General features: G+C 57.8%; 5 protein-coding genes across 5 annotated transcripts; 3 read left to right on the forward strand and 2 right to left on the reverse strand.

The window, feature by feature from the left end:
* Positions 1 to 504: 504 nt before the first annotated feature.
* COX11_2 (Cytochrome c oxidase assembly protein cox11, mitochondrial) lies at positions 505 to 1,529 on the forward strand (the record flags this gene model as incomplete). The annotated part of the gene is made up of 4 exons (XM_047987333.1): positions 505 to 773; positions 833 to 902; positions 970 to 1,414; positions 1,480 to 1,529. The coding sequence occupies 4 exons, from the start codon at positions 505 to 507 to the stop codon at positions 1,527 to 1,529; spliced, it is 834 nt and encodes a 277-aa protein (XP_047843318.1).
* A 598-nt stretch (positions 1,530 to 2,127) lies between these two features.
* Positions 2,128 to 2,686, forward strand: RPL26A (60S ribosomal protein L26A; the record flags this gene model as incomplete). Its single annotated transcript, XM_047987334.1, has 3 exons — positions 2,128 to 2,146; positions 2,225 to 2,337; positions 2,408 to 2,686. The coding sequence occupies 3 exons, from the start codon at positions 2,128 to 2,130 to the stop codon at positions 2,684 to 2,686; spliced, it is 411 nt and encodes a 136-aa protein (XP_047843319.1).
* An 870-nt stretch (positions 2,687 to 3,556) lies between these two features.
* JDV02_005986 (uncharacterized protein) lies at positions 3,557 to 7,193 on the reverse strand (the record flags this gene model as incomplete). The annotated part of the gene is made up of 4 exons (XM_047987335.1): positions 3,557 to 4,374; positions 4,434 to 6,006; positions 6,163 to 6,609; positions 6,677 to 7,193. The coding sequence occupies 4 exons, from the start codon at positions 7,191 to 7,193 to the stop codon at positions 4,071 to 4,073; spliced, it is 2,841 nt and encodes a 946-aa protein (XP_047843320.1). The 3' UTR covers positions 3,557 to 4,070.
* A 3,430-nt stretch (positions 7,194 to 10,623) lies between these two features.
* JDV02_005987 (uncharacterized protein) lies at positions 10,624 to 12,298 on the forward strand. Its single transcript, XM_047987336.1, has 3 exons — positions 10,624 to 11,172; positions 11,445 to 11,513; positions 11,590 to 12,298. Exons 1-3 carry the CDS (start codon positions 10,915 to 10,917, stop codon positions 12,079 to 12,081), a joined length of 819 nt encoding a protein of 272 aa, XP_047843321.1. The 5' UTR covers positions 10,624 to 10,914; the 3' UTR covers positions 12,082 to 12,298.
* Positions 12,187 to 14,643, reverse strand: JDV02_005988 (uncharacterized protein). Its single transcript, XM_047987337.1, has one exon. It carries the CDS (start codon positions 14,324 to 14,326, stop codon positions 12,425 to 12,427), a length of 1,902 nt encoding a protein of 633 aa, XP_047843322.1. The 5' UTR covers positions 14,327 to 14,643; the 3' UTR covers positions 12,187 to 12,424.
* Between the last annotated feature and the right edge of the window lie 1,008 nt (positions 14,644 to 15,651).

Genomic DNA, 15,651 nt, shown 5'->3' on the forward strand with positions numbered 1-15,651 from the left:
AGACATGGCGTTCACATGACGTTGCTTAATGTTTCCGCGCCGATAGGGCTGGGGATTCGGCAATACCAAACATGCACGAGGTAATTTCTGCCGTTCGATACATTTGTTGCTTATCTCCCTGAGACACAATGGCAAGTGACACTGGCCAGGATGCGACGCTCGCTAGTTGTACGGCCTACAACAAGCCTCAATCTCTTTCCAAGAGTTCATATTCTCCCAAATAAATAAAAACTGGAGACGAAGAAGAGTTTGCATCCCCCCATCGGCATCTCTGAATGACAGAATGAAGTATGTGGTATGTAGGCATTGGAGTCTACAACTGATGGAGGCTGACTGGGCGCCCATTTCACTAACACATGGCCGTTGTGGCGGTTGCGCCCCACCATCGATCCGGGTCAGTCAGCTCACCTTCAAACTGAGATCCACATTTCCATCCGACGGCAGCGTCGAGCTGCCTCCAGAAACTGCAACGACATCGTCGCCGCCCGAAACCACACCGACGCCATGAACAGCGCACCGCGAGTCGCGCGGAGCACGGCTCGCACCGATGCATCGCAATGGGCGTGCTTCTTTTGCCAGCATGCTCGGCCGCAGGCCCAACCGTCTCGACCCCGGTTCCCACTCGCGGGCGGCATGCGCAGACACATCTCCAGCTCGATGCCTCGGAGGGAAGCCGCGCCTCCGCCGCGACCACAAACGCTCGGACAGGGCGCGCAGGCTCCGTCGATGGAGCAGATTCGGGCGCACTATAGCCGGAAAAACCGCACGGTGGCGTATGAGCATGGCGCCAGACGCTGGCTGCGGCGAGTGATGCTGATACGGTCATGTTTAGGTACTACACGATGAGCCTAATTCTTGGTACGGTGGCGTTGTCCTACGGCTCGGTACCACTGTACAAGATGGCATGTCTCCCTGCTCTTCGAAACTGCGCTGCCACCGCAAGCCCTCCGTTGCTAACTTTGCTCCCAGATCTGCCAAACAACCGGTTGGGGCGGCCAACCCATCCGCGCCCATGGTGGCTCTTACGAAGGTGAAATATCGAGCCGCCTCGTGCCCGTTACCTCTGCGAATCGAATACGCGTCACATTCAACGCCTCCGTTTCGGACGAGCTGCCGTGGAAGTTTGTCCCGCAGCAACGCGAGGTGCGCGTCCTCCCGGGTGAGACGGCCCTCGCCTTCTACAAAGCCGAGAATCGCGGCGACAAGGATATCATCGGGGTCGCCACCTACAGCGTCACGCCTGCGCAGTGCGCGCCCTACTTCAGCAAGATCCAGTGCTTCTGCTTCGAGGAGCAGCGCCTCAACGCCGGCGAGACGGTCGACATGCCCGTCTTCTTCTACCTTGACCCAGACCTACTCAATGACTTGAACATGAAGGGAGTCGAGACGGTGACATTAAACTACACCTTTTTCAGTATGGCCTCCCCCTTGACCCGGCTACGTAGATGCACGAACGGTTCTTGCTGACGCGAGTTGCAGAGGCACGATATGACAACAACGGCAGGTTCAAGGCCCCAGCCATAATTTAAACTGCGCGATACGCAGCTTCTGTATAACAGTCACCTATATATTTGACTCAATTGCGTGTAAGATCAAAGAGAGCCGGTAGACAGGATCAAACGTACTATATACGTACTGTACTGCACTATTGAGGACCTGAATCCGTCTCGTCAAGCCAGTGACGTGCTCAGGAGCATGCTTGGTATGACTTTTCAGATACATACCTCCCGGCAGCAACATGAACAACCAACTGGGCCAGCTTTTCCTGGCCCTGCGGACCAAAGACTGTGCAGCATCGTTCACCTTTTTAACGCTGTCATCCATGCTCAGTTCCCTCTAGGACCCATGTTCCAAAGCGTTTCCCAATTGGGAAATCCGCTGCTATATGCGCTTAGTCATTGTTCAGATCCATGTTCAACAGCGTGGCGGGGCCGGCGGAAGAAAGCTGGGGGTAGGGTAATCGTGTCACGTGCAGTCCACAATTCGCCTAAATTTCGCCCACAATGTCCAAGCACACCACCAAATTCGTTTTCACGGTGTGCCTGGTCTTAACTTTTTTCTCTTCATCACCCAACGCCGACAAGCCGACAATCCCCCTTTCGTCGTCAACCATCCCCTGCCGTCACAATGGTCAAGGTCAGCAACAGTAAGTACATATACGGCACACTCAACGTCGACGATGCTAGTCGCCAGCAAAGCAATGCGCTAACCACGGGACTCGCAGCCGTCTCGTCGTCTCGGCGCAAGAGCCGTGCCGCGCACTTCAAGGCTCCCTCCAGCCAGCGCCGCACCATCATGAGCGCTCCCCTCAGCAAGGAGCTGCGCGAGAAGTACAACGTATGTTGCACCCATGGTGGAGACAATGGGCGCTCGAGACACCTTTGACTGACTTGCGACGCTGCAACAGGTCCGCAGCATCCCCATCCGCAAGGACGACGAGGTCACCATTGTCCGTGGCACCAACAAGGGCCGTGAGGGCAAGGTCACCTCCGTCTACCGCCTCAAATACGTCATCCACGTCGAGCGCGTCACCCGCGACAAGGCCTCCGGCCAGAGCGTCCCCCTGGGCCTCCACCCCTCCAATGTCGTCATCACCAAGCTCAAGCTCGACAAGGACCGCGAGGACATCCTGGCCCGCTCCAAGGTCGGCCGTGAGCTGCGCGCCAAGAACAAGGTCACCGCCTAAGCGCCCTCGCACTGAGGGTTGAATACCCTCTCTGAGCGGAGCGACGAGACGGCAGACCGAACGGGAGACGAGATGACGACAATTCAATCACACAAACACACACACCCTCCCACACACCTAATGGAGGCATCAAACAAGGGACAACGAGGAAAAAGGCACGCATTTTCCCCTTCGGACATCAAACGAAATGGGCATTTATACTCCGGCGTTTTGCGACACCCGCGCCAACACCCCGGGCGGGTCGGGACTCCACGGCAGGTAGATGAATTGAGAATTTTCATGGTTCTCAATGGCCATTTCACTTCAATTGTGAAATGCTCCATGGGAGGCGTTTCCCGAAGTCATCACTCTGCCCTCTGCCGAGACACACAGCTCGTCGTGACCCGCGCTGCGCTCTCGGCTGATTTCGCCGTCCGCACTCCGGCTTTGTGGACTCGTGTTCACCGTCCTTTCCCGTAAAACGTCACAGTCCTAGCAACGAGATATGAGTCGTAGCGCTGGTTCAGTATGCATTTCGTAGACCCTTTCCCCACCGTAGTTTTCCAATCCGCTAGCATATCACCTCGTCGACCACCTAGATCCATGGTCTTCGAGGTAAAGACTGGCGAAGAGCGAACCAGCGGGGGACAATATGTTATCACCAGTTCTCTGCTCTTGCCCGAAGATTTTCACCGAGATCCCATGACGATGGAAATTTGATGGTAAGGAACATGCCCTTTAATCTCCCTCGGGCACGCGCATCTAAGCACTTCGAGGTAGCTGTGGCGTCCTCTTCATGACTTTGCTTGACCTGGCTCCTGGGCTGTCAACCGCAGCGTTGATAGGAGGAAGCACGATTTCAATGTCAGTAATCAATAACACAATTGATTCCGCACTCTCGTCTCCTTGTCGAAATGACTAATTACAAATCGAAGTGAGTACAGACCTGCCATGCTGCCACCCCAAGCCAGGCTTCGGTCGGGCTGAGCTACAGTAGCCGACCTGTTGAACATACATGCGCGACTTTCTCGCCTGCCTGATGCTCCTCAAAATGCAAACGCCGCCAATGCGGAAGGGCTCAACTTCTCACCTGGTACTGGTAACACATTCTATACTTTAACAATGGTAACTGTGAGAATGACGGGATACAGTCTCGCATGGCCAAGCCGAATTGAGACATGTACGAAATGATGCGCCTCGCGAGTCCGAGCCTGTAAATGCCCGTCGACAACGCCGACGCAAGGTCAACGTAAGCTCCTACCGTTGCGAGACCGTCTTGATACTCATACAAGTCGTAAGTATGACAGCAATAATGCATGCTCTCGCTAGAGCTTTTGTATCATCTCCTTGTACAAGCCGTAGGTCGTGGATGGCTGACAGAAGGTGAGAGCGTAACGGCCCGAATTCAACCATTGGCACGGGTGATTGGGCCCTTGTGGTGAGAGCTGTTCAGGGGCAGATTCTCTACTTTGCTCATCTCGTCGATTCCGCGACGGTCGAGGTCACCGGTTTCTGCCGCCTTGCGACCAGGTTCCTTGCGACCGTTAGGAGTGTTGGCAATGGCCGGCGTCAGCGATGCCGTGGCGTGCCCGGCGTAGTGGGGGAGAACGCCTCGCGCCGTTGTCGAAGAAATCGTTCCCGGCACCGCGACGCTGCTTGACTTGCTTTTCTTGAACATCGACGTCAAAAACTCGTGGGAGTTCTTGGCCCTGGACAAACGTCAGTCGCTACATCGAGGTGGGGTCTCAACATGTGGGGGAACACAAACCTGTTGATCGATGCGTTTCTACGTCCTTTGAACAGGAGGCTGGCGTCATCGCCAGAATCAGGAGACGACTTCTCTGTGTGCTCGTTCGTGGAACCGGAGAACGCGTCTCCCAATGCTTTGCGAAAATCGTCATAGCGGCCAGGCTGCATATTCCGCTTAACGGGACTCACATTGCTTGAAGCGGGAGACGCAGCCACAGGCGACTGGAAGCTGGGAAGTTGCTCAGACTGGGTGAGATTGCGAGAAGACCGGAGGCTGTATCGACCCATGGATCCGAAAGGATCACTGTCTGCCTTCGTCTTTGATAGATCGTGGTCGGTTTGGATTTGACCGATCGGAATCGGGCGTCGCAGTTTTGGCTCCACCATGTTAGCTCTGACGGGAGACGGCGGGTAGAAGTCTTTGCCGTCAAATTTGGGCAGCCCTCTCTGAAGGCTCCGGGGGGTATTCCCCCAAAACAAGTGACGCGCTCTCAGCTCGTCTTCGGTCAGCTCGCGCTCGTAGATATAATCAGCGTCGCTGGCCAGGGTGGGATCGCAGCCAGCTCGAATGGTTCCAACAAGGTAAGGCTTGGACACCAGGCCATGTGAGTCAATTGATGGATATGTATTATCCGCGAACATCAAGTTCTCACCAGATGCCGCCGAAGTGTCCGTTGCTGCGGCGGACGCTGTGCCGTCTGTGCGAGGCTGGAAGGGAGGAGCAAGAGCAGCACTGACAGGGAGAGACGATCCCTTTCTGATAGGCTCTGTGGAACGAGGCTTCTTAAGAGCACTCTTGAGCGGGGTGGGTTGGGCCGCGCTTGAACCTGACGGAAGTGGTGAAGACATGCGATCCTTGCCTTTGTGATTGTTGACGCTCCGGGCGGATGACATGCCGTCATAAGACGTCATCTCGCTGCGAGGCTCGTTAAAAGTTCGTCGGTCACCAGCAGACGGCCCTTTTAATGCAAAGTCGTCGCGAGCGGATGAATCAGTTGTCAGTACAGCTCCATCATCAGTTTTTGGCTTCAGGCTCTCCTCCTTGGCCAGTGCCTGCTCAAGGTTATTTTCGAACAGCTTGATCTGATGGCGAAGATTTTCGATTGACTGTTCTGTGGCTCTCTCGTCAATCTGATGCTTGTTGTACAGAAGCTGGTCTTCGGCGTTCTTGAGGTGCTGGCGAAGGTGAGCAAGCTGCTTCTTGGTGATCTCACTCTGAAGGATTGACGACACTGGCATGTGCAGAGTACCGCCATAACCAGAAGTGGTGCACTGGGGCGGAACCTGAGTATTCATGGACGGATCCGAGCGCATGGCTTGGAGATGCATCCAGGGGTACGCCGATGGCTTGGGACCCATAGATGGCTGCCCTGGTAGGGCAACGGGAAAGCCAGCAACATGGGGCATGGCGCCGTGTGGATAGAGAGTCCCGGGAGGCATCATCCATTGACCGTTGTAGAAAAATGGGCGATTGCGATCAAACTGCTCAGGGGGCGAGAGATGCATTGTGCTTGCATTTTCCGAATTGGCAGCGTCGCCTTGCCGGTCGTTCTGGAGCGGAGGGGCAGCATTGCTAGTACCAGGGACCTGACCTGCAGCAGGAACCATGTGAGAGTGAGCCATCATTCCGTAAGCATGGGCAATAGGCCAAGGGATCATCGGATACGGCGGGTGGCCGGGCACCATCCCGGGTGCCATGGGTGGTGCCACGGCAGCCGGCATGCCATGGATCATCGGTGGAAACGCACCATACGCGACTTGAGGAATGGAGAATGGGGTATTCTCCAGGTTGCTGCGGCTTTCGGGTCGGGAGGATGTCCGAGAATCACCATTGAGCCTTTCCTTTGCTAACTTGGCCGTTGGCGATGGCACGCCGCGAGTGTTGGGGACTATGCGGCCTCCGGCTGTAACGCGAACATGCGTCGGCGAGACAACAGCTTTGTAGAATCGCTGGAACCCTTCATCTTTCTGCGCGGAGAGGCCAACGGGGCTGCAAATCGGGCGCGGCACAGCTTCTTCGGACTCGCTTCGACCACGGTACTTCCACTCATAGTCGGTGCCATCAAGCTGACGGGCAGCGATGACCTTTGCTGAGTCGCGTTTCATTATAGGACGATCGGAGACACCCACGATATCCAACTCTTCTTCGCGAATCAATGGAAGAGAGCGATCAGAAGACATTCTGAAGATGTCACCTGTGCGTCAATGTCAGTATACCAGTCGAAATTGACCTCAGGAGCATAAAGGGTGGGAGGTACGCACCGAAGCTTGGATCTCGCTGAAGCTTGTCATACAGACGATCGTAGAACTCCTTACTTGCCGAGGAGTTTCTCATGCGGACAAGTTCACGAATCGAGTATGTCTTGGAAACCATCTTGATCTCGACAAAGGCAAAAAAGAAGTAGGAACGATGGTTCTCACGCGAGTGCCAGACGAACAAGGTAGGATAGCCGCGGGATTTGCCCAGGCGTCGAATGTTGGACTGAATGAATGTCAAGAGAGGGACGACCTGTGACCAAAGCCTTGTGCCGTCAGTAATCTTTTGTGCGTCCAATTGCGACCTCAGAAAGTTGGGCAGGGTGCCGTAGGGCGATGTCATTGGGACGCGATCTGAGGGCCAGCCAACGTCGACGGAGACTTGAATGCAGCGATGGTAGTTGTGCAACAAATTATATCTGATTAGCAGAGGAGTGAAGGCACTGAGAACGTGATCCTCGTGCTGGGCAAGGGACAGAGAGCGGACGATCCGTTTCGCCCGCTTCGACCTGGTCATGACCATGCTGGTGTTCGAGAACGTCCGCCAGGGGCAGTTGGAAAGCAGCAGGGACCCAAGCGGAGCCCTCAAAGTGCCGACTGGACACGATATAAGGTTCTACTGGACGCAATAGAGCCAGATGTGCTTGTTCTGCTGAGTGATGGCTGCAAGGGGTAGGCCTCGTCGCGACCGTTGGGATGAACCTCTCCCCCGATGCTGTTGCACAGCGAGCCGAGTGTCGGATAGGTCTTGAAGAGAAATGGCAAAGAGAAGGATCAGATGCAGCGAGCTGGGATGCCCATGACCATGCGGGAGTGACAGATGGAGATGGGTTTCGGGTGATGAAAGAAGCTGAGCTGCTCCGGGGCCGGGGGGGTATGTAGAAAGGAAGGCAGGAGAATCGAAAGCAGAGGGAGCAACATCGGATGAGCGACTTACCAAGCTGGGTTCAGGGCAAGCAATCAGCGACCTGTATGCATAAACAGCCTCGAACGAGCATCCAACTTCGAAGTTCGGCGAGGAAATCGGCGGCGGGCGAGAGAGACAAGGTAGAGCAGCTCTGGCGAGTTTTTGTTTTGCTGGCCGAAGGCGGGCGAGGGATCTGATGAGATCAGGTAGCGTGAGCGCCGACGAGCAGAAGACCCTCGATGCCAAGAGGAAGAGTGGCGAACCGATACGAGAGAAGAGCAGGACGCTGCGGAACGTGGCGGGAGAGCACTGCCTGTGATGAGCCAGTGTCGCAGTCGCAGTCGACGGCCGCAGCTGTTTGGGTCAGGAGCAGAGTTGGGAGAAGAGCCTCGTCCGCAGTTGCAGGGGAGGCTCACCCCTGCCTCGACGTCGCGCGAGGCGCAACTACCCGACAAAGAGATGCTGGGACGGCGGAGAGCAGGTTTGTAAAGAGAAGGCACGCTTCCTGGGAGGCGGAAAGCAATGGTGGCGACGGTTTGGCACTGAGCAGGATGTCGACCGTGCTTTGATGAAAGAATGGTGACGGACCGCACAGGAGAGGGAGCGCGCTGCGGGATGTAGGTGAGGAAGGGAAATGGATGAAGCGGCGCCCCAATAACCCGAGCTTTGTTTACATGGCACCTCAGCGGCCGGTCCAGCGGTGACGCGAGCACGTTGCGGCTGCACTGAACACCTCCTGCTAGGTACAGGTAGGTACCTTAGGTACTATGGAACCTACCCTTTGGAACCTTACAGTGATGCACTTCCAATTGCCAGGCAGTGTTGGCGGTGGAGGGCAGGTTCGACTGCTGTACGTATACCTTACCTTAGTACTAACCTTACTAAGATACTACATGGCCCCGGGAGTTCCAAGGTTCTGCCGGACCGTCAGTCCCACCTGCCAGCTGGCAGCAGGCGGCACTGTTCCATTTGTGGCAGGAGCCGCAAAGTGTGCGCCTCTTTCCATTTCGCTTGTGCTCCAATGGGTGTCCAGTGATGTTGAACGAGCCAGTGGAGCAATTTCCCTCAAGAAACCCTGAAAGCTTGATGTGTTTGGGAGTGAAAGAGCGTTGATTGCACAGAAGGCAAAAATGAAGAGGACTTTCACATGTGATTCCCCTGCCCTGCCACACGCCCCCTTTTCCACCTCTTTTTCTCCCAGCAACCATAGCCATTGACATGATCTGCGTGTGTAATTGGCCATTGCTCGACTGGGACTTGAAGAGGCATCCATGGACGAGGTATCATCATGAGCGTCTCCAGAATGCTATTGGTGTACATAGTGGTGTGGCCGTCCAACCAACCCTGGTGGACACTGACACCACGTCGCGCGGATTTTAAGCACGTGCGGGAGTGTCACTGCGGCCGCGGGATCTAAGCCCAGACGGGCCGCTCACCGCCACCGTGACACAACGCCAGAGCCGCTCAGCCTCCAGGTCGCAGATTGGCGAGCGAGCCGCCTTGCCGCCATGTCGGGTGCAGAGGTACGTACATGTATGTTACGCAGCCCACCAAATGTGTCGTGGTGGGTGCTGATGTGCTTGAACAAAAAAAAGCATTTAAAAATCCCCGGGCGAGACGCAGCCTGCGGATGTAGCTTCTGTCCTCGGAAGCCGTGCAGAAATGGCTTGCACATGCTACAGATGCCGCGACGATATACCCCTCGCTAGCATGCGCGTGTCTGGTCGTGCGTTGAACACACGACTTGAGTCCTCGCGTGGAACTGCCGACAGCTGCCGAGACACGGCTCGCCCTGCGACATGGCCACCGACCGTTAAGACTCGCCCTCCCCAAAAGAGGTTGCCGTGCACTTTCGCCTGCCGCGGCTTGCGCTCCACAGCAGCTGGCTCGTCACTATCCGCCATGGCTACATTATATCCGTGTCAGGGTCGATGCAGCTCTACCGGACAAGAAGAAGCTTGCATTGATACCCTGGCAGGCCTGGATAGTGCCATCTCTCTGGCGCTCCCAGGATACCAAGCGCCGCTAGTAAGAAACCAGCTCTGCAACGTTCCCTTTCCCTGCGAGAAATACGCAACCATGATGCCCGGTCCATTGCCGTGCCTCTGGTGGGAGCAGTATTCCGGCCGGTGGGCACCGTTCATGCCAACCCGTTTGGCGTGCAGCAATGCCCCTGCACTTGTACAACACAGGTGAAAACCCCTTGCACCTTCCAGCGGGTTGATTGATCAATGGCGGGCGGGGGAATGCTGCATGAGACAGCTGGAGAGGACTGGCTGCCCCGCATCCAGGCGACGCCCGTGTTCTTCAGCGGGGGGACGTCTGCCACCGCTGCAGGTTCCGTGTGCCCGCCATACCCCGCCACAGGCGTCGCTCCGCGGCGATGCGCGAGGGGTGGGCGCCCACTACGTCACCTGGCTCGTGCTCCATGCGGCTGCGTCGGGTGTCCCTCATCTCACCTATCCACGCGTACGTCCCACTTTCGTGTTACCGGGCTCTCTGCTACCTAAATAAGGTGCTGGTGCTACCACCGCGTCTTGCTGTTGCGGAGCATCTGGGGCGCGAGGTGCCTCCCATTGCCCTCGCCGGTTGACACTCCGCCCTTGAGGTGGCTTTTGCAGCAAAGCACCTGGGGGGTGGCCGCTACGGGTGTGTCGGTGCCACCGCAACGGGCGCCGGCCCATTGACCGGATTGATAGGTAGAGTATGGATCCTAGGCGCAATGTCGGTGGATGTCAGCACCTAGGTAGTGAGCGGCAGGGCGATCACAGGCCAAACACCGCGCCGCGCCCCTCCATCCCCTCACTTGCTCGACACAAGCGACCCTAGCATCCTAGGTTAGTCGGTGCCCAGGGCAAGTCGCGGGCCCCGCCAGCATGCGAAAACTCCAGATGCCGCCCACTGCTTCCTCGGCAATCGGGACTTTTACGGATGGCAGTGGCTGCTCGAACAGAATCTCGCTTGGCACGGGTTGCTGCGGATGGTTTGCACTACGTAGGTAGGTACTTTCCGTAATCGTAGGGAGCGGGAATTAAATTTCTGGGCCGTTGAACTCAAGTGAATCGGTCCTCTTGCTCTTCGTTTTTCCATTCCTCCTCTCCAAGTCTTATAAACAACCGAATTGCCCCGCCGCACCTTCATACAATTAGACAAGTGCTCTTCGCCCCTCATCACGAAATCGACTACAGCTCCCCATTGCTGCGAGAAACCTCAATTGACCTCACCCTCGACTGAAATACCAACCCGAACCCGCCGGCACACGACCGCTTTCTATACCCCGACTCTCTACCGCCCACCGCTCCCTCTTCTCTACTAGAAGTCCCAGATCCTAGATACCATGGCGCCGCTTACCCCCCACTGGCAGCAGCCCTCGCACCCGGCCATCCAAGAGGTGCTCATCAATGAGGCCGAGTTCACCACCAAGAGCCTCTCGCGCGTCTCGCTCCCGCCATTCGCCGTCTTCGCCCGCCTCGCCTGGCCCCCTTGCACCGCCGCCCAGGAGCCCACGTATGCCACCGTCCAGACCGGCCGGAACACCCACCTCAACCTCAACAGCGACCTGCTGTACATCAATCACTCCTGCGAGCCCTCTCTCGTCAGTCTGACCTTCGCGAAAGAAAGACCCGTCCCTTCTGCCCCCCCCTGCCCGTTGGCTGTTGTCCCCCCGCGCTCTTCTTGCCAAAACTGCCTCTTTCCCCCCCCGTTCACCCCCGCTGCGGTTGTGGTGATGGCGGCGGTGATGATGTGAGCTTGTACGTGCGCGACGATGTGTGACGAATGCGCGTAGCATTGCTCGACGTTTCTGCCATGAGAGAACGACAACGTTACGAAACGGCCCACTGGTTGACACGCGCGACATCCGCTTAGATATTTGACACGGGCAACATGAATGTCCTGGTCGGGCCCAAGGGCCTTTCCACCGGCGACGAGCTCACAGTCAGTCGCCCTCGTATCCTCCTCCCCGCCGCTCTAAACAACGTCATTTAACCAAGTCTTCTCCCGTGCAATGCAGTTCTTCTATCCCTCCACAGAATGGAACATGGCCCAGCCCTTCGACTGCCTCTGCGGCGCCCCCACGTGCCGCGGCACCATCAGCGGCGCCCGCGACATGTCCCCCAAGCAGCTCGAGGGCATCTGGCTTAACGGCCACATCCGCGAGCTCCTCGACGAGCAGCAGCAGCAGCAGATGAGCCGCCGCGAGCACCAGAGCGTCGTCGTCGTTGGCAGTGGCGGTGGTGGTGACGCCGACGCCGCCGCCGATCCCACGACCCGCGCCCTGCGTGACGCCCTTGCCCAGGCCGAGAAGGTGGTCGTGGCCGCGCGCCTCGCCCTCCGCACGTACGTCGAGGCCGCAGGCGGTGCGGCAGCCAACGGTGGCTCCAACGGTCACTATGGCGCTGCGCTCAACGGCGGCGGCATGTCCAAGGCAGCTAAGCTGAACCACCGCGGCCCGACGTCGAGGGAGCTCAGCGGCGAGATGAGCGGCGATACCGCTGTCGCCTAAAGAAAACCGCCACATGGGGGAGAGCGGTTCTGCACGAGGGACTTCAACTGCTCTTGTGTGGAACATCGGGGGCCGGCCCACTCATTGATTATCGTTCGTTGCGGTCGGGCATTCAACATGCTCCAGTTCAGGAGCCGCTTCCTATTTTATCATGACCCGTCGAGGGTCACGTTAGAGATAAATATACACATATCTAGCCAGGACACGGTGATCGCTGCCTCCGTCTATACAAGTAAAATCACATCAAGATACGCAAGCTACGATCCCCCGGAGAGCTGCTACTGCCTTCAACGCTGGTGCAAATGCAAGGAACGTTCCCACGCGCGCGTAACTCTTCCCCCCCTCAAGCATGCTTCGCAGCGTCTTTGCGATCCTGCCACCGGTTCCACGCGCTGCGGCCCTTCTCCGTGCCGGATCCGCTGCTGTACTTTGCCTCTTCCTTCTCCCACGCCATCCTCACCATGAGCCTGCGCGATTGGAAGGCACGCACAAACTTCCACACCTCCGTGTCGCCCATGTTCCAGGCTTCCAGCGAGGCACGCAGCCTCGTCTCGCTGCTCGACTTGGTCTGGGCGACGACGTTCCTCGCCCTCTCCAGCAGAGGTGGTTCCAAGGCGATTTCCTCCTCCGTGGCTACAGGCCCGTTGCTGCGGTCCGGCATCTTCTCGTCCTTCTTTGGGAGCCGGTCCGCGGGGACCGGACTCTGCGCCTTGCCATCGTCGAGGGCCTTGTCGGGAATGGTAAATCCAAAGTACCAGCTCATGTCGGTGGGCATTTCGTTCTCTGCAACGAGCCAGAGCGAGTGCGCCACTGCGTGCTCGCTCGCAATAATCTCCTTCAGGGTCATGACGCGTCGCGGCCCGGACACGCCGGTGCCCAGCATGTTGCGAGTCACATCCGTGATCCAAGGGTCGCGTGGAGACTCGCGGCGGATCCAAGACACGTCCAATGATTCGCGCAGGTTGGAAAGAAGGGCCAGGGTCCAGGGATGGGGGACTATGCCGATGGTGAATATGTGTGACGAGTTGTGGAATCTCGCCGGGGTGCCGACACGCATGGGCGCTGTAGCCACGCAAGGCGCACAATCTGGCAGGTTGGGCGGACAAGTGGCAGACATTGGACCGTCGAAGCAAGATGCCAGCCCACGGGCCAGCTTCAGAGCTGCACTGACCATGGTCGTGGTATGCTCTGGGTGGGGCTTTAAGACGTCGATGCCGTGGGGGAACCGGTTCTGCCAGGCGACATGCAGGTGAGTGTTGATGAGGCTATTCAGGCTGCGGAGACCTTCCGCCCGATCCTGGTTGAGCTTGTCTGCCACCTTGTTATACTTTCTGGAGATGATCTCCTGGGTGTAGGCGGCCAGCGGCATAGGCGACTCATCCACCTCAAAGACGCCATCTGGTGCGTCGAGCAGGCCGCTCTTGAGAGACTTGATCGCGGAGGGCTGCGTCATGTCCCGTATCGCCTTGCTGACCGCGTCCTGGTGCCCTACAAAGAGCGCATCCTCCATCTCCTTCCAGCGAGTGAGCTGCGGATACTCGCCACGGCGTAGGTACGAGAGAACGGGGTCCTCCCTGGGTACTGTCGGCAGCAACGTATAGTGCGCGAGTATCCCGCCACCCATAGTCTCCCACGCCAACCAGCGCATGAAGTCCACCCTGACGCCGGGCTCAACCTCTAGCCGCTGTAGCGTGTCGTAGGATGGATTGGTCATGGCCTCGGCGGCGCTCAGAATGACGGGCTGAAAGCCCTGCGCCCACCAAGCACGTCGCCAAGTCAGGAGCAGCTCGCTCTCGGCGTCCTTTTCGTCGCGAGTCTTCTTGACGGAGGCATCGTAGTAACAATATATCGGTTGACGCGGCTTGAGTTGAGGAAGCAGCGCACGATCCTCGTTGAGGGTGACGGTGCTGGAAAAAGGCACCGACAGCCACTTCCAGTCAGCCCACCACCACGATCCGGCAAACTTGTCATTCTGTTGGCTCGGTGGGGGGTGGGCCGGCTGTCGAAAAGGGTTCAGAGGGCTGTTGGACAGGGAACCACCGATGCGGGGGACACTGAGGTCGCCGATCCGGGGCACGGATATCTTGGTGTCGTAGGCAGACAGGCTCGGAGAGGATGGTACAGCGGATATGAGCGTGGTGATGAGAGTTACCGCGAGGATGGAGAGGCCGAGGAGCAGGAGGGTCAAGCGGCGGGCCGTGAACCGGGGTATCGACCGACCAACAATCGTGTGTTGTTTGGGCATCTCGGTAATGCCGCAGTGGCTGGTGGCGCTCGCGAATGCGTCGTCTACTCGTCGATACGGGCAACGGTGTGGGTGCACGGCAGCCGGGGCGGCAAGGAGCACGGACCGACGCTGTCTGTTGCTGGATGACCAACTGATGGGGGCGTCGCTTGGCGGGGCGCTGCAGCTTTCATAGTATTGAACGATCCAACACCAGGAAACGGATGCCCGTGGCGACTTGGTGCCGAAGAAGAAGGGTTGAATGGCCAGCAGGGGTGGCAGTGCGCCGGAGATGCAGAGATGCCATCGTCAGACGGCGCTCGACGCCGGAAGACGCGTGGAGCTCGGGATGAGAAAAAAGGGCTCCTCTCCTCCATCCAGGTGGGCAGCACTGCAGCAGTGGGCGGCGGAGCCTCAGGGGCAGTGGCGGCGCCGTGGGCATGGCTGTGGCTGTGGCGCGCCCAGGCACCTTGCCTAATACGGGGTCACAACGAACGGGATGATTGCGAAAGGGGATGTCGGCCGGCAGTCGGGTGGGGGCGTCGATCCATTTGGCCCCAGTGCAACTTAACACCTCGAGGTGCCTCAGTCAGTGGTTGAGGATGAGATTGCTCGCGGGCGTTTGATGCACCGCGCAGCACCTACTAGGTAACTTAGTAGGTTGCTCATGGGGGCAGTGGCGGCAGCTGCGAGGCGGCCGTCGGCCCTGCAGGAGGCTTGTTGGCTCCAACTGCTTCTGCTTCGTACAGGGTAACCGGTTCTTTGAATCGTCGAGGCAAGCTAATGAACAGGAATCCATCACGTCACGCCCGGCCGAAGCGCACATTCATTCAACAGTCATAGCAGCCATACGCTCTCGACTACTTTGGTCACAGAATGGCTATGCGCCCTGGCTTAGTAGGCCGAGGTTTGCATCAGTTCAAGACTGGCCTAACCCACTCACTACTTTTAGTGAAAGGTAGTTTCGAGAGCGTCTCACCTCCGTTGGTTGGGCGATGACGGCTGCAACTCTTTTCAACTGGGGTCGATGCCTTTTTCTCCCTTCCAAACTGTGCCTCATGGAAACCTTGTTGCATTTCCTTCTTGGGTGTCCAGGATTTTCTGTCTTCCATGCAGCGCAAGGATGGGCCTTGGGGGGTCGTGCGTGCGTGCAGTGCAGGTCTTGTGCAGCGCCGCCACTCTCGGGTGTTCATTGCGCCAGATTCGACTAGATGCCATGTCCAGAAGGACGCCCCGGAATCTGGATTGGGTCGGCTGGGTTCTCTGCAAGCTTCAACTTCAGTCAGCTCCCACAGTGACCGTCGCCCAAACGAGTCAAGCCCTTGGAGCCCTGTTCACGGCCAACT

Source organism: Purpureocillium takamizusanense, chromosome 5, assembly GCF_022605165.1.
Source record: "Purpureocillium takamizusanense chromosome 5, complete sequence".
Lineage (NCBI taxonomy): Eukaryota > Fungi > Ascomycota > Sordariomycetes > Hypocreales > Ophiocordycipitaceae > Purpureocillium > Purpureocillium takamizusanense.

Bases quoted from the DNA above. Each gene is read 5' to 3' on its own strand.
- JDV02_005988 (XM_047987337.1), bottom strand. From the start codon at position 14,326: ATGCCCAAACAACACACGATTGTTGGTCGGTCGATACCCCGGTTCACG.
- JDV02_005987 (XM_047987336.1), top strand. From the start codon at position 10,915: ATGGCGCCGCTTACCCCCCACTGGCAGCAGCCCTCGCACCCGGCCATC. The intron at 11,173-11,444 runs GTCAGTCTGACC...ACATCCGCTTAG, and splicing joins ACTCCTGCGAGCCCTCTCTC to ATATTTGACACGGGCAACAT. The intron at 11,514-11,589 runs GTCAGTCGCCCT...CGTGCAATGCAG, and splicing joins CCACCGGCGACGAGCTCACA to TTCTTCTATCCCTCCACAGA.